The 22,320-nt window shown below is 42.2% G+C and overlaps 1 protein-coding gene across 1 annotated transcript in view; it reads left to right on the forward strand.

The window, feature by feature from the left end:
• Positions 1-22,320, forward strand: part of LOC126273385 (neural-cadherin-like) — an 872,522-nt gene that overhangs the window by 144,298 nt on the left and 705,904 nt on the right. Inside the window, exons 4-5 of the mRNA XM_049976938.1 lie at positions 15,951-16,167; positions 17,036-17,312. Coding sequence (XP_049832895.1) covers positions 15,951-16,167; positions 17,036-17,312 — 494 coding nt within the window. The remainder of the gene's footprint in view (positions 1-15,950; positions 16,168-17,035; positions 17,313-22,320) is intronic.

Here is a 22,320-nt window from a genome sequence, read left to right on the forward strand (position 1 = left end):
ATAATGTTGTGTGCAAGCCGAACTAAAGAGCGTGTTTTATTGGCAGAAGACGCAATAAATCCACTGGAGAGACTGCCTACACAATGCTTGTTCGTCCTCAGCTAGAGAGTAGCTGTGCAGTATGGGACCCTTACGAGATAGGATTAACGGATGACGTCGAAGAAGTTCAAAGAAGGGCAGTTCGTTTTGTATTATCACGAAATAAGGGAGAGAGTGTCACGGGTGTGATACGAGATCATTAAAACAATCATTAAAACGATCATTAAAACAATGGGGCTTTTCGTCGCGGCGAGACCTTTGCTGAAATTTCTCCTCCCAATGCGATATAGTTTTTAAGCGCCTGTTTCACCCGAATTCTGTTAGAGAGTGGAATAGAAGAGAAATAGATGCTCACGTTCGAACAGATGGCAGAGAAACGTAAGCTGAATACTTCGAGCTATGGAACTAAAGGTCGGAAATGAATATTTACCTCTTCATTCTTTCCAACGATGTGTGCTCTGTTTGGAATTTCGTGGTAGATTTAAACTATGTGCCAAACCGCGACTATTCCAGAATCTTCGCTTTCGCGAGCAGTGCTCTTACCGACTGAGCTATCAGGCCCTCACAGCCTTACACCCTCCTCCCAGCCTTCACACAAGGGACTAGCACTTCTGGAAGAAAGGAAACTGCGGCGTAACGGCTTCGCTGTTCGGAGAGAAATACTCGTGGATGTAAAGCTGTGAGGACCTGTCGTCAGTTATATATGGATAGCTCAGTTGGTAAGATTGTATCCCGCGAAAGACATGCTTCTGGGTTCGTGTCCGAGTTCTGCACACAGTTTTAAACTTCCAGGAAGCTTCAGTTGTTTATTTTATTAACTTAAGTAACTTACGTCTTACGGCAACACCTTACACTAACAGCAACTGTTCAAAGCACGACCGTAGTCTCAGCGCATGTATTATAACGGAAAAGAGGCCCGTTACTTTTCAAAGCCGATATCAGTAATGTTTCTGAAGTGAAAAATGATCGCTACCTACTTTCACTCGCTTATACCTAACATGTAGATCGCCAAGGATGACTTCCACTCTTTTGTAACTTTCGATTAACATGCCTCGGCAGTCTCCTCTTTCACCGAATCACAGGGATATCCGATACTTTCAGTTCTCGTGATGTTGTCACTACCCTGCACTCTGCGTCCGACTTCGGTTAACACCAAATTAGTGGAGGTTTATGCGAACCATGAGCCTGTGATATAATCAGAAATAAATCAGAAATTATTTCGGCGTGTGACGCGGACCCCACGAAGTCATGGACCCAAGTTGTCAACAAGGCACTGTCCAAGCTGGTGGTGACTCCATAATGACGTGGGCTGTGTTTACATGGAATGAACTCGGTTCTCTGGTCCAACTGTACCGATTATTTACTGGAAATCGTTATGTTCGGTTACTTGGAGACCATTAGCAGCCATTAATGGATTTCAAACTTCCAAAAACAATTGAATTTTCATAGGTGATAATTCCCTGTGTCACCGGACAACAATTGTTTGTGATTGCTTTTAAGAACATTCTGGACAGTTCTAGCGAATGATTTGACCACACAGATCGCCAGACATAAATCCCATCAAAAATTTTCGGGACATAACTGAGAGGTCAGTTCGTGCACAAAACTTTGCACCGGCAACACTTTCGGAATTATGGTTGGCTATAGAGGCAGTATGGCTCAATTTCTGGAGGGGACATCATTCTACTTGTTGAGCCTATGCCACTTGGAGTTGCTGCACTACGCCGGACAAAGGCAGGTCCGGCACTATATTCGGAGGGCCATCAAACCATACAGTGTATCTGTATACAGTTCACTACACCACTGTTTCGCATAGACGTGGAACCACATACACTCGTCAGATGCTTTAGGACACAACGTACGCAGAAAGAACTCATATCACTACATCAACATCTAAAACTTTATAAACTCGACTTCGAAACTCGTATAATGTGAGGCTGACAGACGTAATCCCAGTGCTGCTACTGTGGCATAAAGCAGGCATTCGAGCAGGACTATCACCTTGTTGTGGTTAATTTGCTGAACTTCACATCTCCAGCAGGGAGAGTGTTCCATAGCGGTGACTTCGACGTGGGGTCCAGGTGCATCACTACGATAAAATATAATCTTCTTCAATTAACGAGTTTCGTTTCTACCAATATCCAGCCGACCGTGATATACGTCTACTCTCCATTTTATTATAATTGCACTCATTTGGAAAAACCAGATTAGTGTTGATTAGTGTTTTTGAAATAATGTCAAGCTACTGCAACATTTACCTGCCTAGAAAGAATTCAGTAAAAATCCATGAGTTTGAGTTTCTTCTAATGATAGAAATAATAATAAAACAGGGAAGCATATGTCGAAAATATTGACAAAAACGAACGATGAATTATTACAATATCCCGAGTCCGTAATGGTTAGGTGAAGAGCTCAGGCGAAGAAGGATCCGAGAGAGCAAACACTACACGAACATCCACAGTGATGTTAGAAAACGTACTTTACAAATTTACAGCCACATAAACTTAGAGACAAATAGTTGTACTATATGCAAACATGGACCATGAAAGGAATTAAGGAATATAAAGAAGATAGTACAAAACTGTAAATAATCACACAAGGAGATATTCTGAACAGGAAATATATTTTTTGTAAACTTGAACAATGGAAAGTTGATCAGGAAGAAAACCCGAAGACGACTTCCAGAGCAGTTTGGTTTGATGCAAAAAGCTGAGCTTATGCCAAAAGGATGGAAGACATATGGGTACAAATAAAGGTCAAACACATCGTTTCTGAATACTTTGTGGAGTCAAATATGGGTTCGTTCGAATAAAAGAAAATATTAGGACATAAGGTCGAGGATTTTCGGGTAACATGGGCAGGAGTTCAATTACACCTCTTTTAGATACCAGAACTTCTAGTAAGCCGAATCAACATACTTATAAAATTCACGGAAAATTGCAAAAAGAGTAAACTAAAGGCCTGTACTATGAATTTTCTTCTACAGAAATTGGAGGGATTGAAGGAACTTGCCCATTACAAAGCATTTTCACTTCTTCATTAACGCGTAGCCAATCGAGTACTAACTAGAGCTGAATATGGTTGACCCGTTTGGAACATCTCGGCCCGTGCAGATAGACGGATATAACTCTGAAGCCACGGCTGAAGTCAGGAGGTCTTTCCCTCTGAACATCAGAGGGACCCAGAGTACCACTCGAGAAGGCAGGATCAGCCCTCCGGAGAACAAAGACCGCCCCCGCCGCCACTGAAACTCGTCGACGCCTGCTACACGACCGGCCTCTGTTGCCGAGGTCGTTAACGCACGTCGGGGCGTCTTGTCGGCGCTCACCCCCGAGGTAGAATACAGGGCGCGGGACCTCCGTCATGATCTGAGGCACATTTTCGCAGCATCCTCCACGCCCGTTATAGCATGGTTTAAATCAGCTGCAGATCTGGTGTTCGGTTCTGGGGGAGGGGGGGAGGGGGTGCTAGCTGTTACTGTCCCCCCTCCCACAATAGAACTTGATGTCATCCGACACCCACACTTTTAACATGCCACAGCTGCCTAGAATTACAATAATAACAGTACCGGAATCAAGCGACAAATTGCAACCGCATGCAGTATGACTCGGTACCAGAGCCTGAAACATATAGTGTAAGCTTGGCCGTCCTACAGTATGTAAGCATAGAGGAAAAGTGAACATCTGTCAAAAGGGTATTTCTTGCTGTCAGAAATGATACTCAGTGTTATGTGGGTGGCAGTCGTTGCTCTACTGAACTCCTACAGTATGTAAGCATAGAGGAAAAGTGAACTACTGTCAAAAGGGTATTTCTTGCTGTCAGAAATGATACTCAGTGTTATGTGGGTGGCAGTCGTTGCTCTACTGAACAAGCACGTTGGGTGGAGGCCTTCCGACGTGGATGCTCAGTAACGACAGACTCACTGCAAAGTGAGCGTCCCAAGTCTGTTCTTATTGACCTGTCCGTGGCTGTTATTGAACAATGTTAGCCGGCCGCGGTGGTCTCGCGGTTCTAGGCGCGCAGTCCGGAACCGTGCGACTGCTACGGTCGCAGGTTCGAATCCTGCCTCGGGCATGGATGTGTGTGTGTAGGTTTAACTAATTCTAAGTTCTAGGGGACTGATGACCACAGCTGTTAAGTCCCATAGTGCTCAGAGCCATTTGAACAATGTTATCAGTGACCGACGTTGGACTGTGCGGAATCAATGACATGTACGTGTATGTCGAGAGTAACATCTACATCTACGTGATTACTCTGCTATTCACAATAAGGTGGCTGGCAGAGGGTTCAATAAACCACCTTCATGCTGTCTCTACCGTTCCACTCTCGAACGGCACGCGGGAGAATCGAGCACCTAAATTTTTCCGTGCGAGCCCTGATTTATCTTATTTTATGGTGATGATTATTCCTCCCTATGTAGGTGGGTGCCAACAGAATGTTTTCGCAATCGGAGGAGAAAACTGGTGATTGAAATTTCAAGAGAAGGTCCCGTAGTAACGAAAAACGCCTTTGTTTTAATGATTGCTACTCCAATTCACGTATCATGTCTGTGACAATATCTCCACTATTTCGCGATAATACAAAACGAGCTGCCCTTCTTTGTACTTTTTCGATGTCATCCGTCAGTCCCACCTGATGCGGATCCCACACCGCACAGCAGCACGCACAGGAGCACTCCAGAATAGGGCGGACAAGCGTAGTGTAAGCAGTCTCTTTGGTAGACCTGTTGCACCAAGTGTTCTGCCAATGAATCGCAGTCTTTGGTTTGCTCTACCCACAATATTATCTATGTGAGCGTTCCAATTTAGGTTATTTGTAATTGTAATCCCTAAGTATTTAGTTGAATTTACAGCCTTCAGATTTGTGTGACTTTTCGCGTAATCGAAATTTAGCTGATTTCTTTTAGTACTCATGTGTCTAGTAAGGTCATCCGAAGACCAGTATCAGTTGCAAAGCGATTTAGAAAAGATTGCTGTATGGTGTGTCAGGTGGCAGTTGACGCTAAATAACGAAAAGTGTGAGATGATCCACATGAGTTCCAAAAGAAATCCGTTGGAATTCGATTACTCGATAAATAGTACAATTCTCAAGACTGTCAATTCAACTAAGTACCTGGGTGTTAAAATTACGAACAACTTCAGTTGGAAGGACCACATAGATAATATTGTCGGGAAGGCGAGCCAAAGGTTGCGTTTCATTGGCAGGACACTTAGAAGATGCAACAAGTCCACTAAAGAGACAGCTTACACTACACTCGTTCGTCCTCTGTTAGAATATTGCTGCGCGGTGTGGGATCCTTACCAGGTGGGATTGACGGAGGACATCGAAAGGGTGCAAAAAAGGGCAGCTCGTTTTGTATTATCACGTTATAGCGGAGAGAGTGTGGCAGATATGATACACGAGTTGGGATGGAAGTCATTACAGCATAGACGTTTTTCGTCGCGGCGAGACCTTTTTACGAAATTTCAGTCACCAACTTTCTCTTCCGAATGCGAAAATATTTTGTTGAGCCTAACCTACATAGGTAGGAATGACCATCAAAATAAAATAAGAGAAATCAGAGCTCGAACAGAAAGGTTTAGGTGTTCGTTTTTCCCGCTCGCTGTTCGGGAGTGGAATAGTAGAGAGATAGTATGATTGTGGTTCGATGAACCCTCTGCCAAGCACTTAAATGTGAATTGCAGAGTAGTCATGTAGATGTAGATGAATAACTTCGCACTTTTCTTTATTCAGGATCAATTACCACTTTTCGCACCATACAGATATCTTACCTAAATCATTTTGCAAGTTGTTTTGATCATCTGATCACTTTACAAAGACGGTAAATGACTGCATCATCTGCAAACAATCTAAGACGGCTACTCAGATTGTCTCCTATGTCGTTAATATAGATCAGGAACAGTACAGGACCTATAACACTTCCTTGGGGAACGCCGTATATTACTTCTGTTTCACTCGATAACTTTCCATCTATTACTACGAACTGTGACCCTTCTGACAGGAAATCACGAATACAATCGCACAACTGAGGCGATACTCCGTAGGCACGCAGTTTGATTAGAAGACGCTGGTGAGGAACGGTGTCGAAAGCCTTCTGGAAATGTAAAAATATGGAAACAATTTGACATCCCCCGTCGATAGCACTTATTACTTCAAGAGTATAAAGAGCTAGTTGTGTTTCACAAGAACGATATTTTCTGAATCCGTGTTGACTATTTGTCAATAAATCGTTTTCTTCGAGGTACTTCATAATGTTCGAATACAGTATATGTTCTAAAACCCTACTGCAAATCGACGTTAGTGGTATAGGCCTGTAATTCAGCTGATTACTCCTACTTTCCTTTTTTGGTATTGGTGTGACTTGAGCAATTTTCCAGTCTCTAGGTACGTATCCTTCTGTGAGCGAATGGTTGTATATAATTGCTAAATATGGAGCTATTTTATCAGCATACTCTGAGAGCAACCTGACTGGTATACAATCTGGACCGGAGGCCTTGCCTTTATTAAGTGATTTAAGCCGTTTTTTTACACCGAGGATATCTACTTCTATGTTTCTCATCTTGGCAGTTGTTCTTGATTGGAATTCAGGAATATTTACTTCGTCTTCTTTGGTGAAGGAGTTTCGGAAAACCGTGTTTAATAACTCTGCTTTAGTGGCACTGTCATCAGTGACTTCACCGTTGTCATCGCGCAGTGAAGGTATTGATTGTGTCTTCCCACTGGTGTGCATTATGTATGACCAGAATCTCTTTGGATTTTCTGCCAGATTTCGAGACAGAATTTAGTTGTGGAAATTATTAAAAGCATCTCAGTATTCCACATTTTATGGCAGGACTTGAAGCTGCGCAAGAAGTGTTCAAAATGGCTACCACATCTGTTACCAGAGGTGGAGAAGTAGACGCGATATGAGACCGGCCGTATCTACATGGGGCGACTTATAGAGGAAGGGAATAACATGCTCCATCGCATTAATATGCGTAGGAGCATATAAATCAGAATTTTAGACCCAATCAGCTGAATGGCGTCATTCAGATTCACCACGAGGACACAAGTTGCGACAGAATCTATCAACCATGAAGATCATGCTCATTCGGAGATATGACAGCCACTGTATCCTAGAGTGTCACACCATCAATACTCAACATTGCCGCAACTGTCTGATGTACCATCTGCGACGTACACTTCAGCGAAAACTTCCGGCACTGCTGGATAATACAGTCATACACCATCACAGTGCTACAGGCACCATCAACAGTTGTGTACGGCAGTAAGGGTGGGAAATCCTCCCCCATCGACCTTACCCACCAGACCTCAATCTCTGCACGGGAGGCACTTTGCGAACAGGGAGGATATCCTCGGAGCATTCCGGCGACAAGTGACACGCTCTTATGGCAATTCCAGTTAGATTAGAATTACTTTAGTTCCATTTGATCCGTTGTGAGGAGGTCCTCCAGGATGTAATACATGTCAGAAAAACAACAATACATCACTAATATTCACAACTAAAACAAATAAGCTAATGTACCATTACACAGGCCCCAAGTCGAATTATCGTAAATTTTTAATGAACACTATATGAAAGAGTCATTTTACAAATACTGATGCACTGAATTTAAAATAAAAAAGTTTTTTATTTATTTATAAGGTAATAAATGTGTAATACAACTAATATAATATACAACTACTATAATACAATGAACACATTACTGCACTGAAATGGTGCAGAAGTTAGATTGTACTTACACACACACACACACACATATATATATATATATACAATGAACACATTACTGCACTGAAACTGTGCAGAAGAATCAGTTGATTTTACTGAGAAATAGCATTCAGCTCCTATCCCATCGTTGGCAACGCTGTGTGGGTACACTGGAAGGCTATTCCGAAGGTCAGCAGTTGATTTAGATTCATTTTTGTTCCATTTGTACTTGTTTACAATAAATTTACGCAGAGTTCCAGTGTGTGTGTTTCATTTCACTCTTTTCCACGACCTCCTCTATTAAACCCTATTTTATCTTGGCATTCAGATAGACCCTGCCTTATCGTGTCTCATCGTGGAATTCTCATGGTGTCGCGTTATTGCAAGATATGCCATAGTTGCCATGACCTATGGAATGTTTACGTCAGTGCTTGACACATAGTTTTAGCGTTACTTCAAGAAACTGCAATTCACAAAAAATTAAGACATAAAAGCATCGACCAAAAATTTCAGAAGTACTTGTGTCGTGCATTTGGTTTAAGAACTGTAATAGCAACGATTTCTCACAACTCTAACAACCTCGTAATTTATGCAATCTGTAATCCACGGGTGCACTCACATCAGTGTCAATATTTTTTCATTCTCGATATTTTTCCCTAAACACAAGGCGCGGATCTAGGTTCCGGAAGTCGAAGAGGTCCCAGATCGTTACCCTCTGCCCCCTCCCCTGCACCTTACGTACAATGTGTTATAAAACGATACCGACAAACTTCAAGGTGCCGGCCGTTGTGGGCGACCGGTTCTAGGCGCTTCAGTCCGGAACCGCGCTGCTATTCGAATCCTGCCTCGGGATGGATGTGTGTGATGTTCTTAGGTTAGTTAGGTTTAATTAGTTCTAAATCTAGGGGACTGATGACCTCATATGTTAAGTCCCATACTGCTTGGAGCCATTTTTTGAAACTTCGAAGGACTAGAGGGTATCGCGAAGAACAGTTTGAGGATAGAAACTCGCGTTCAGAAACATCATCCAACGGCGCTACAGAGCGTCGAAGTTATAGGCATCGGCGTCTCTCACTAGGCTACCACTTCGGCAGCAGACGTGACTTTTTAGGTTGACGGGCTGTAGGCGGAATGTCTAGCCATGTTGTTTGTTATTCGGTGATGTTGACTGATTGCCACGATCGCCAGTGGGGAAGATGGAGTAGGCTGCTGCGTAGAAAGCATGAATGCGATGCTCTGTTGCCTGGTTTCTCCTGGATCCCTCTAAAATCTTCAATGACTTTCGGTATACAGGAGAAAAATAAACTTCAGATTGAAACCTGTGTCTGAAACTGTCATTCACTGAGGAAACAGCATCAGATTCATAGCAGACAATGCCCGTCCACGCAACAGCTATCTGCATCTTCTCCACTGGCGTTCGTAGCAATCATTGATGATCACTGAATAACGACATTGAGAGACGTTCCGCCTACGGCCCATCAATGCACAAAGTCACATTTGCTGCTGAAGGGGTAGTTTAGCGACAGGCACCAGGCCCTGTAACTTCGAACCTCTGTGGCGTTGTTGGATGACGTTTCCGGACATGGGTTCCTATCCTCAATTTATACTTCAAGACAGCCTCTGTAACCCCTCCGAGTCTGTCGAAATCGTTTTGTAGCACCTTATATAGTTTGCCATCACCCCACTTATAACAAACCACAGGCTCATAGGATTTTAATAATAATAATAATAATAATAATAATAACAAAATTTCTAAAATGTTATAGTACTAATTTGATTACTGAACACTGAAACTACTGCAGAACTCTGTTACTTTTAAACTGCATCCAAGAGTGGTGCAAACTAAAACTAGAGTAATTTTTTTCGTTTTCTGCCGTACCTTAAAGACTTCAAAATTCATGGAAGTACCAGATGGTTATAATTAATTATTTTACACGTTATAACACAGAACCTAATTACTGTAGAAGTACTAAACTTGGTAGCGTAATGTCCAGAGTGTGAGGTACATGATTTCCATGCGCCACAGCACCACCGTCCAGTTCCAACGACGACCACCAGGTGCTGTGATTAGTCATCATGATTCATCGTCTCACACACCTGACCAGTCATAATGCACATGTTGAATGTCAACACGAGCTTGAAAAAAAGGAGCAGGGCATTATTGGTGAAGATCTATTAGTAGAACAACAGTAATGCTGCAGCTGCACTTCGAGAACATCGCCAGCTGAAAGGATTACGTACAGGTCCTCTTTTTCCACCTGATGTGCGGAGCATGATGAAGAAGTTTGAGTCAACTGGAGAACTGGGCGTCGCTCCAGGGAGAGGGCGACGACCAGTTGCACCACAAGCGATTGATGAAATCGCTGTTGCTATGGCAGACAACGCTGCACGCAATTCCCGATCGTCAGGCAGTACGTGTACTGTGTCACGACAGTTGAACATCCCATGGTCCACTGTACGGAGGGTGCTTCGAACCATTCCCAGGTGGTATCCATACAAGATCCATATGTACAGCACCTAGCACCACAGAACCCACAACGGCGCGTTGACGTTGCTCTCCATTTTCTCACAAGGATTGAAGTTGACGAGGAATGTCATTGCAGCGGATGCCTCCGCTCTTCATTTACATACCTCTTTGAATTTGCTTAGAACGGAATGCATGGCATATCTCTCTATTGGAATAGTCTCTCATAGGCAAGTGTTATCACCATATCTGCAATTCAGAGAACTTCACAGCATGACTGAAGGCATTTAAGCTACAACCGTCAAATCTTTTGGTTAGTTTTGATGTTGTATCTTTATTTGTAAAAGTACCTCTGTAGGACTCGTTAGAGCTTGTCAGTAGCCAGTTTGGGAAAGATTTTGTCGCATTGTTTGAACATGTGCTTACCTGAACTTATTTCTTATTCAATGACCAGTATTTTGAACAAGTCCTCTGTCTCCCACGGTGGGTAACTATTTTATGGAATACTTATAGGAAAAAGCACTGCAGTCGGCAATTAAAAAACCTTCCTGCTTCTGGCAGTATGTAGACGAGACATTTGTGATGTGTCCCCACAGAATAGAGACATTACCTGTGTTTCTCCATCATCAGAACTCGCTCCATCTCGACGTACAATTCACAACGAAAGTGGAAAAAGATGGCATTTTACCGTCCCTGGATGTCATTGTCAGAAGAAAAGCTGATGGTGCACTGGGACATGGTGTCTGTCGCAAATCAATTCACACTGAGTTGTATTTGCAGGTCAAAAGTTGTCATCAAGTGTGACGTCAGGTGTGTTTTTCAGCCACCAGCAAAATTGAGAATTGTACTGTGCTTCGTGAAAAATGACCTCGACCTTAGGAGGATCTTAGTGTATAAGATCCCATGCCAATGTGGAAAATTTAAAATTGGGCAGACAAGCCGAATTGTGCAAGACTGTTGGGTCGAACACCATAGTCATTGATGGCTAGGGCAACCTGATAAATCAGTGGTAGTGGAGCACTGCCTGAACATGGGGCATTGTACGTTTTATAAAAAGACGGTAATTTTATCCCCTGCATCATTTTTCTGGGACTGTGTTGTTAAGGAGGCCATACATACCCGTACAGCAGACAATCTTATCAACAGGGACACAGGGTTTCAATTAAGCACCACCTGTAATCTAGTACTGGCTGCCATTAAATCAAATCAGGGAAAACAAGAACTTCCCATTCATGACTCAACGCAATGAACTGCTGAGGTTTAATTCAGCTTTTAACAACAGGAGCATCTGAAAGCACAAGCATTGCTCACAGCACATGTATGGAAGCACGTGGAACTCTGCTTTCTTCCAACTGCCAGTGTCTTCCTGTGCACGCATATTGCCTGCTCCCAGCCTGATAAATTTGAATGTTACCACGTGATTATCACCAGTCATGCCTTGCAGCAGAGACAACAGCAACTAGCACCACCTGGATGACAACAGCAACTATCACCACCTGAAGAAGTCAAACTCTTGCACTGATGAAACGCATTTTACACAATACAATCCGCAGCAAACCTAAGAATTGGACCTGAAATTATGTACAAGTAATGGAGGTATCCACTGCAAAATGACCAACTGCCTAAGCCACAGTAAAAAAATCAAAGTTCATTATTTTGTGTGTTGCTTCATTGAAATAATGAGAATGAATCAATCACAAATTTGGTAAAAGTAGTAACTGTATGTTACTAGATCAAAGAATAATACTTGTCTTGTATGTTTATTATCACATCAACAAATTCTGTTGTATTCACTTTGCTGAAACTCTGGTCTTTTTAGCTGCATTTTTGTAGGACATTCTACATACATCAAAAAAAGTTTTGCAGCACTCCAGTTTCCAGAACTCCTGAAGACAGACGTTGACTGTGGATATTGTATCACAGACACAATCCGTTTGACTGTTCAGAGATGTCACTAAACTTGCTTAAAGATGTAAACAACCTTGCACTAGCAGCACCTATTAGATGGAGGGGGTCCGACAGCTGATTAGTTCCAGTCATTCCGCCAGAAAGGATGTGCACGGCTCATGTCGTCTGTAGTTCACTGATTCCTAGATAGTCAATACTGCTGTTCGATCATGTCCGCATTTTTACCTTGTGGCAGGAAGGGCTTTCAACAAGGAAAGTGTCCAGGCATTTCGAAGTGAACCAAAGCAATGTTGTCCAGACATGGAGGAGATACAGAGAGACAGGAACTGTTAATGACATGCTTCGCTCAAGCCGCCAAAGTGCTACTACTGCAGTGGATGACAGCTACCTACAGATTATGGCTCAGAGGAACCCTGATAGCAATGCCACTAAGCTGAATAATGTTTTGTGTGCAGCCATAGAACATCGTGTTATGACTCAACCTGTGCCCAATCTGCTGCACGATGTGCAGTTTCACTCTCAACATTCATGGAAAGGTCCATCTTTGCAACCATGACACCATGTAGCACAGTACAGATGAGCCCTACAACATGCCAAATGGACTGCTTAGAATTGGCATCACGTACTCTTCATCGATGAGTGTGGCATATGCCTTCAAGCAGACAATCGTCAGAGACATGTCTGGAGGCAACCCGGTCAGGCTGAATGCTTAAGAAACACTGTCCGGTGAGTGCAGCAAGGTGGAGGTTCCCTACTGTTTAGGGGTGGCATTATGTGGGGTCGACGTATGCCGCTGGTGGTCATGGAACACGCTGTAATGGCTGTATGATATGTGAATGCCATCCTCCGACTGATAGTGCAACCATGTTGGCAGCATATTAGTGAAGCATTCATTTTCATGGATGACAATTCACGCCCCCTTTGTGCACCTGTTGTGAATGACTTCCTTCAGGATAAAGACATAACTTGACTAGAGTGGCCAGCATGTTCTCCAGGCATGAACTCTACAAGAACATGCCTGGAATATATTGAAAAGGGCTGTTTATGGACAACGTGACCCACCAACCACTCTGAGGGATCTATGCTGGATCACTGTTGAGGAGTGGAACAATTTGAACCAACAGTGCCTTGATGAACTTGTGGATAGTATGCCACAATGAATTACAATGCAAGAGGATGTGCTAATGGGTATTACAGGTACTGGTGTGAACAGCAATCTAGACCACCACCTCTGAAGATCTCGCTGTATCGTGGTACAGCTTGCAATGTTTGGTTTTCATGAGCAATAAGAAGGGAGGGTGGAAATAATGTTTGTGTTGATCTCTATTCCAATTTTTTGAACAAGTTCCGGAACTCTTGGAACCAAGGTGATGCATAACTTTTTTTGACTTATGTAACTAAACAGATAAACACAGTACAGTTAATTTTGATTGAAGTTTAGTGAAAACAACATGAACTGAAATTACTCTGCACTGTGTTACATAAATTCAAAAATGAACTGCAAAGAACTCCTGGAATGAAAAGCAAACACTGACTTGTGAACTAGCCTGAACTCAAACCCTGTATTGGTGGTTGAAGCCTCCAGTCTTTATACACATATTCCTAACAATTAAAGACACTATGAGTAATGTTAATATCATGATTTTGGTTGACTTATAATTACTGAAATTATTAAAAATCAAATAGGATGCACCATGGTGTACATAATAAAGTCCAAAAACATATTTGCTACTCAGGAGAACATAATGCACAACAATTTAGTATCAAATTTGCAATATACTTTTAATAATGTAGGATTATCAAATCTTAAGTTAACATGTAATTAGTTCATTAATTTGTTTGCTAACATTTATGGCTTAATGCTACCTTGAAATTTTTCATCTAGTGTGCTGTTTTGCATGCAGTTACTTATAAATTGCTAATAATGTTTAAGTTACAAACAGATACAGCTTTTGCACAGTAAACTAATAACACCATTGTTTGTACTAAACAGTAACACAATTATCAGCAGTTAACATAAATTAGTAAATAAAGCCACGAGTCATTGTATCCATGAACCTAACAAAATGTGGCTCTTGTGGTATACAGATAGTTGGTGTGGGATTGCATATTCCAGTCTGTACTACATGGTCTGTTATACACTCCTGGAAATGGAAAAAAGAACACATTGACACCGGTGTGTCAGACCCACCATACTTGCTCCAGACACTGCAAGAGGGCTGTACAAGCAATGATCACACGCACGGCACAGCGGACACACCAGGAACCACGGTGTTGGCCGTCGAATGGCGCTAGCTACGGAGCATTTGTGCACCGCCGCCGTGAGTGTCAGCCAGTTTGCCGTGGCATACGGAGCTCCATCGCAGTCTTTAACACTGGTAGCATGCCGCGACAGTGTGGACGTGAACCGTATGTGCAGTTGACAGACTTTGAGCGAGGGTGTATAGTGGGCATGCGGGAGGCCGGGTGGACGTACCACCAAATTGCTCAACACGTGGGGCGCGAGGTCTCCACAGTACATCGATGTTGTCGCCAGTGGTCGGCGGAAGGTGCACATGCCCGTCGACCTGGGACCGGACCGCAGCAACGCACGGATGCACGCCAAGACCGTAGGATCCTACGCACCGCCACTTCCCAGCAAATTAGGGACACTGTTGCTCCTGGGGTATCGGCGAGGACCATTCGCAACCATCTCCATGAAGCTGGGCTACGGTCCCGCACACCGTTAGGCCGTCTTCCGCTCACGCCCCAACATCGTGCAGCCCGCCTCCAGTGGTGTCGCGACAGGCGTGAATGGAGGGACGAATGGAGACGTGTCGTCTTCAGCGATGAGAGTCTCTTCTGCCTTGGTGCCAATGATGGTCGTATGCGTGTTTGACGCCGTGCAGGTGAGCACCACAATCAGGACTGCATACGACCGAGGCACACAGGGCCAACACCTGGCATCATGGTGTGGGGAGCGATCTCCTACACTGGCCGTACACCTCTGGTGATCGTCGAGGGGACACTGAATAGTGTACAGTACATCCAAACCGTCAACGAACCCATCATTCTACCATTCCTAGACCGGCAAGGGAACTTGCTGTTCCAACAGGACAATGCATGTCCGCATGTATCCCGTGCCACCCAACGTGCTCTAGAAGGTGTAAGTCAACTACCCTGGCCAGCAAGATCTCCGGATTTGTCCCCCATTGAGCATGTTTGGGACTGGATGAAGCGTCGTCTCACGCGGTCTGCACGTCCAGCATGAGCGCTGGTCCAACTGAGGCGCCAGGTGGAAATGGCATGGCAAGCCATTCCACAGGACTACATCCAGCATCTCTAAGTTCGTCTCCATGGGAGAATAGCAGCCTGCATTGCTGCGAAAGGTGGATATACACTGTACTAGTGCCAACATTGTGCATGCTCTGTTGCCTGTGTCTATGTGCCTGTGGTTCTGTCAGTGTGATCATGTGATGTATCTGACCCCAGGTATGTGTCAATAAAGTTTCTCCTTCCTGGGACAATGAATTCACGGTGTTCTTACTTCAATTTCCAGGAGTGTATTATACTCCCACACCTGACAGATTGACAGAGAGCATGATAGGTGGTTAACTGCACACAAGAGGTGGCAGTCATGGCTTGATATACAGTTTTAACTTGCCACAGATACTCGTCAGCCTATATATCACTAAAGAGCAAAAAAACACAACTATGAAAAAAAATTTTGTCTTGAACTACCGACATGTTGTGAGTTCTATTTATAACTTTCCTTTTTTTATGCTGCTGCAATACAAATGTAATTAAAGTACAAAAAATGTTAAAAATAATTTTCTCCTTATTTCACAGTATAATTTCAGTGAAAGCAAAATCTTTTGCTGATCGTGAAATTCGATACACACTGAAGGCCCAAGGTCAAGGTGCAGGTACTTTCAATATTGGACCTACTTCAGGAATTGTTAAACTAGCCAAGGAACTAGATTTTGAGGATCTCCGTCAACCTCATGTTTATTCTCTAATTGTTACTGCCACTGAAGATTCTGGAGGTTTCTCAACATCTGTGGAGGTTAGTTCATTGTAAAAATAGCAAATTTTTACCTTAACACTGTATGTTTTTTAAGGGGATGAGAATTCTACTTATGTCAGTGCACTGATGTATTTTATTCTGATAAATGATGTTGGCATGAGCTTACTTCAAGGGAAATACAGCATTTTTGCAATAGTGTGTGCTCGTACCCTAAGTATGACTTTATATTCGTAACTACAAAATACTTCCCTTTTAACAATGTAATCTTGTATACAAGTTCAGTTGCAGCTCATGTAGACAATTCTAAATATTGCAAAACACTGGTTCAGTGTACACTCTTAATGCTGTATCCACTACTCACTTAATGTTCTGATTCTGACATTAATTTAAATGTTCATTAGCGGTAACACCTATGTTTCTTTTATAGCAATCCAGTTTTCACAATCAGTTATGTAATTATCACAAAGAGAAATGCCTCAAAAAGATCAGTATTATTTACTGTGAGTGAAATAAAAGTCTCTGGTGCTATATTAATGTGTTTTCAGTATTGTTGTTTTCACTTTAAATAGCTGGTAAGGCTTGTATTTTTTCATGTCATATGTGGACATCTTATAAACATTCACTATTTGATTATATCTCAAGTTCAAGAACGGTCATAAAAGTTATTTTATGAATATGGACCAAATAATGCCTTGAATTTTGTTTTCCTATTCAGAAGAACATTTATTATAATCAAGCCAATATTTCTCTTTTGACTGAGGAGAATTGAACACACTGTATGATGCTGTGAGCTGTAACTCCTACTTGAACATATCACTCTAGTAAAATAGTAAAGTATTTAGTATCATCTCTTGACTAAACTGAAATTATTATATTATCACTATGATCATGTTTTTCTATGTTTTAGCTTACAATACGAGTCACAGATGTCAATGACAATGCTCCAAAGTTTGAATTACCAGATTACCAGGCTCATAATGTTGATGAAGATGTACCTCTTGGAACATCAATATTGAAAGTGAAAGCAACAGACTCAGATTCTGGTGCAAATGCAGAAATTGAATATATGGTTTCAGATGATCATTTCAGTGTAGATTCTAGTGGAATCATATCAAACAATAAACAGCTGGATGCAGATAACAACAATGCGTACTATGAATTTGTTGTGACTGCAAAAGATAAAGGTTTGTATACAATCATGTAATGTCAAAATGGAGAACCCATTGCCTGACACAACATTTCTACAGTATTTATTTAAATTACAAAACCATTTTATACTTCCACAACATTTTACCAGTATTGCCCAATCACTGATCATCTTCAGAGCATAGAATATGAAGCATCATCCTGGAATATGTTGTACTGTAGAACCATGCACAATCAATGAGAGTTCCTTTCTTTCTAGCTTCGTATCTGTTTTCACTTTGAATCCCAATAGTCTATGAGCACTTGAAATTCTAAAGAAATTTAGGAGTGTGATACAGGCTACTATGTAATTTCTTTATTGTTTGTAAAAACATTGGCACCTTCATACTTGATTCCATTTAGATATTGGCTAGTAAGTTTTTCTTTCAGCAGAATGTTTTAAGGACAAACATGTTGCTAAAAGCTCTTGGTTTTCCAGCTAAGTGATAGTGTTGGAATACTGTGAAATTTTAATGACTGCCATGCTCACCTTCTAAGTTTAATCCTAGATACACCAATGGAGTTTCAGTAACATATACTACCAACTGGGAGACGGGAAAGGGTGTGTGTGTGTGTGTGTGTGTGTGTGTGTGTGTGTGTGTGTGTGTGTGTGTGTGTGTGCGAGGGGGGGGGTTGGAGGGGGGGGTGTACATTTTGACAACAATAATAACACAAAAATAAAAATTTCTTTACTTTCAATAGCAGCATGCTTTTTTTATAAATTTACTGTCCTCTAATTAAGTTCCAGAACTTGAAAATATGTTTCAGCACTTTCTTAGTGATACCAGCATATTTTGAACAATGGAAAGTAAAAGTTGCAGGCAGATACAATTAAAAGACACTTACATAAAGCTTCTGACCACAGTCTTCATCAGTAGAAGAGATGCATGTACCATTCACACACACAAGCAAGCACACCTCATGCACACATGACTGCCAACTCCAGCATCTCAGGCTAGAATGCAACTATCACACGGGATGCAACAGCAATATGGAGATGGTGGATAGGGGGAAGGGATGGTAGTATACAGGTGGAGAGAGTGATGAACACTGTCTGGTAGAGTGTGCAGGGACTAGACTGCCAACAGGCGCAGCATCAGGAGGTTGTGAGCAAGGAGGTGGGGGAAAAAAGGAGCAAAAAAGGATAGGAGCATGAAAAGATGGGTGGATGCCTTGGCAGAGGGCTGCAAATAAACAGGATGTGAGATGAGAATAGGGAGGAGATGATGGACAAATGGGATGGAAACTGTTGGGTGAAGGTTGTGGGGTCAGTATGTTACTGTAGGTTGAGATTGGGAAAATTATGGGATAACTTCCACTGCACAGTTCAGAAAAGCTAGTGGTGGAGGGAAGGATCCATATGGCTTAGGTAGTGAAGCAGTCACTGAAATCAAGTGTGTTATGTTCAATTGGATGTTGTGCCAGAGGGTGGTCTACTTTGCTCTTGGCCACAGTTTTGTAGTGGCTGTTCATCCTGGTGGGCAGGTAGTTCATAGTCATACCAATATAAAAATTCCTGTGGAAGACCTAGGCGTGAAACCTGCCCAATCCATCCACCAAGCACATCCTATTCCAGTCCTGTCACAGGTTTTCGCTACCCCTTCAGGGGCAAGTCTACATTTGAAAGCAGCCATGTCATTTACCAGCTCTGCTGCAATCATTGCAAGGCTTTTTATATTGGCATGACTACCAACCAACTGTCAACCAGGATGAACGGCCGTTGCCAAACTAAGGCCAAGAGCAAAGTAGAACACACTGTGGCTTTCTGCAGGTCATTAGATGACCTCAAATGATGTTAAAAAGTCAAACGTAATCATGAATATGCATCAACATCATAATAATGACAATGATCATGAACTCCATTAGAACTGTCTACTGCCTGCTCCTATGTAAATCTCGTACTGAGTCTTTCTCAAACCAACTATCCTGACTAACCATTTACATCTAAGGGTATGAAAGCAGTATCTCAATGAGAGCACAGTGAATGAAGCTCCTTGCATGATGTTCCTAGACATCCAGTTGGATAATAAACAATAGTGTCACCAGCACATGGAAAAGTTAAACACAAAATTCAGTTTGCCACTGTTGCACTTCAAATTGTCTTGAACTGCAGATGAAATTGGTGGCATACTTTTTGACATACTCTTCTAGGGCAATGCATCTAATGCTAAAAAAAGTATTTAATTTACACAGCTGAGCAATCAGAATACTGTTCAAAGCTGATATAACCAGATGTCTTGCAGCAGCATGTTGAGGGACATTTCTTACAATTATTTTCCAAAACATATACTCATTAATGGTACTCATGGTCAATAAAAGAGTAGATGTAGTATAATTTGTGCAGTACACAACCATAACACTAGAAGTAAAGACTATGCATCCACATCTAGTGTTCAGAATGGGGTTTTAAATTCTGTATTATTTATTGTAAGACATTGAGCAGCAAAACTGAAAATTCCAGATATTCAAAAACAAATTAAAAGAATACCTCATTAGCCACTTCTACAATTTAATATGATTCACAAATGTAAATTATCCATAACTCTAATATTTTTACTAAACAATACTGACTTTGCCAGTACATAGGTAGCTGATGATGGTTTGTGTAAAGCTATATAACGGCTCTGTTTGAAGTTTGGATACATCAGTAATTGAGTAGGGTAAGAGAAGGGGCAGTGGCTCTTTACAAAATAGTTGCTTTTTATGAGGGCAGACAATGTAGGTGGAGAGAAAAAGCAACTGTTGGAAAGTTATAGCTAACTCTAACTGCAATTTACTAGAGGTGATTACTGGTATCAGCCTTTATTGATAATTTCCAGATCTTTTCACCTTAGTTATGGTGCAACACTCAAACTTCATTAACATAAACAACTGAAATTCATAGCAGTGAAGTTTATAAATTACCCTCTGTTTGACAGAAAGTATCGGTTTTGTTTCCTGTTGCAAACAAAATTATTTTTTAAGCAGAGTTTTACATGCCTATTTGACAGAGCTGACCCAGATTCATTTTATTGCTATGCATTAACAGGGACAGCTAAACAGAAAGAGTGAACAGTATCCCGGCAACGACTGAGCAGCTCTGCTACATGATGGTAGCAGGCCATGACACGAGTCACTACTGGAGTGCTGGTTACTTTTCATGTTTGATTTCCCTGTTAACACATATCAATTAAACACATATTTCAATAGACTAATCTGAGACCACTATACTGAATGAGCATCACACACACACACACACACACACACACGCACAGATACACACACACACACACACACACACACACACACACACACACACACACACACGTTTGCCTATGCCCTAAAACCCTACATGGGGCCAGCTGGATGCACAATGGTACAATGTCAGTGCTGCATTTCAGCAGGTGGACTAGGTCAGGGTAGGGATTGTGCTGGGTAGGATGGGTAGAGGGGGAGCGTGGTGGGAGCCAGCAAGAGGGGTTACAGGTGGGTGGCTAGCAGCTAAGAGGAAGATAGCCGATTTGCCAGATATGAATGTGGGGAGGGGCGGGTTGATAGGTGTATGGGCTAGGTATGTGATGCATAGGTGTTGCAGTAGGTGGGAAGTGGTATATGCCGCAACTAACCTGAATTTAGAGGGACTGAACTGGAACAACTGAACCACATCCTTTGTCAAGGCCTTGATTATCAATCATCATGCCCTGAAATGAGGGAATTCTACCATGAGATTCTTCCCACACCTCCTTAAGTGGTGTTCAATTGCCCACTCTAGCTACACGACATCCTAGTCCATCCCTATGGCACTCCCACTCCCATCTACTTGCCATGTGAATCCTATCCCTGTGGAAGATACAGGTGCAAGGTTTGTCCAATCAACCCACTAAGCAACTCACACTCCAGTCCTGTCATAGATTTATCCTATCCCATGAGAGGCCAGACCATCTGTGAAAACAGCCATGTCATATACCAAATCTGCCACAAGCTTTTTACATGTTGGTGTGACTCGAACACCATGCATCATATTCCTCGCCCATGCACCTGTGCCCCTGCCTTCCACCTTCCTAGCTGGCAAACGAACAGTATCCCTATGAGCTGCTAGCCACCCATACCAAACCCTCTTCCTGCTTCTCCCCCCCCCCCCCCCCTCTTTCCCTGTACCCACCCCATCCAAAACAACCCCCACCCTCAAACAAATGCACCTGTCGAAATGCAGCATAGGCATTGTGTCAACCGGGCACCATGTAAGGGCACAATTGCATGTGTGTGTGTGTGTGTGTGTGTGTGTGTGTGTGTGTGTGTGTGTGTGTGTGTGTGTGTGTGTGTGTGTAAACACACGTGTGCTCTAACTCAAGAAAAGATTACTCCAGGGTTTACAGAACACAGTCTCTGAGTGAAAGACTTAGAGGTTGAGGCAGACTGAAGGCTGCATTTGATACTCTGAATGGCGATGCTTGTTCTATCTTGAGAGCCTTCCCTAGCTCAGTACACTCTCATAGTATAGCCATCAACTCCAGATGCCACACTCAGATGAGCTCATGGCCCACATCCTTACAGACAAGATTACAATGAACATGTATTTATGTTTCTGACAGTGTACCCTGAAGAAGAACAGAAGCTCAAATGTCAAGCTACAATGTTCAGCTTCTGATTTCTGCTTCCATCCACCATTCAATGTCTCTTATATATGCAGAGTGGGTGTTTGAGTTCCGCCTAGAAGCTTCCACTGTCATATTAAACAAACAAACAAATGAAATCTTGTACAAATCGGAATTAATGAAGATACATATTTTGAAGTAGCTAAAATATAAATGGTAGCTGGACAGAGTGTCAGATATAGTAAAATAAAGACAAGAATAAATTTAAAAATTTAAGGAGGAAAATAATGTTACATAGCATTAGTACCTATAGCAACCATAAACAAATGAAAAGGTGGAGTGAAATGCAAACTGTTATTCAGATAAAATAAAACTTCTTTTTTAAGAAAATAGACACTCTTATTGTTAATGTGTAACAAGGACAGGAAAAAAT

This window comes from Schistocerca gregaria, chromosome 5 (assembly GCF_023897955.1).
Source record: "Schistocerca gregaria isolate iqSchGreg1 chromosome 5, iqSchGreg1.2, whole genome shotgun sequence".
Classification (NCBI taxonomy): domain Eukaryota; kingdom Metazoa; phylum Arthropoda; class Insecta; order Orthoptera; family Acrididae; genus Schistocerca; species Schistocerca gregaria.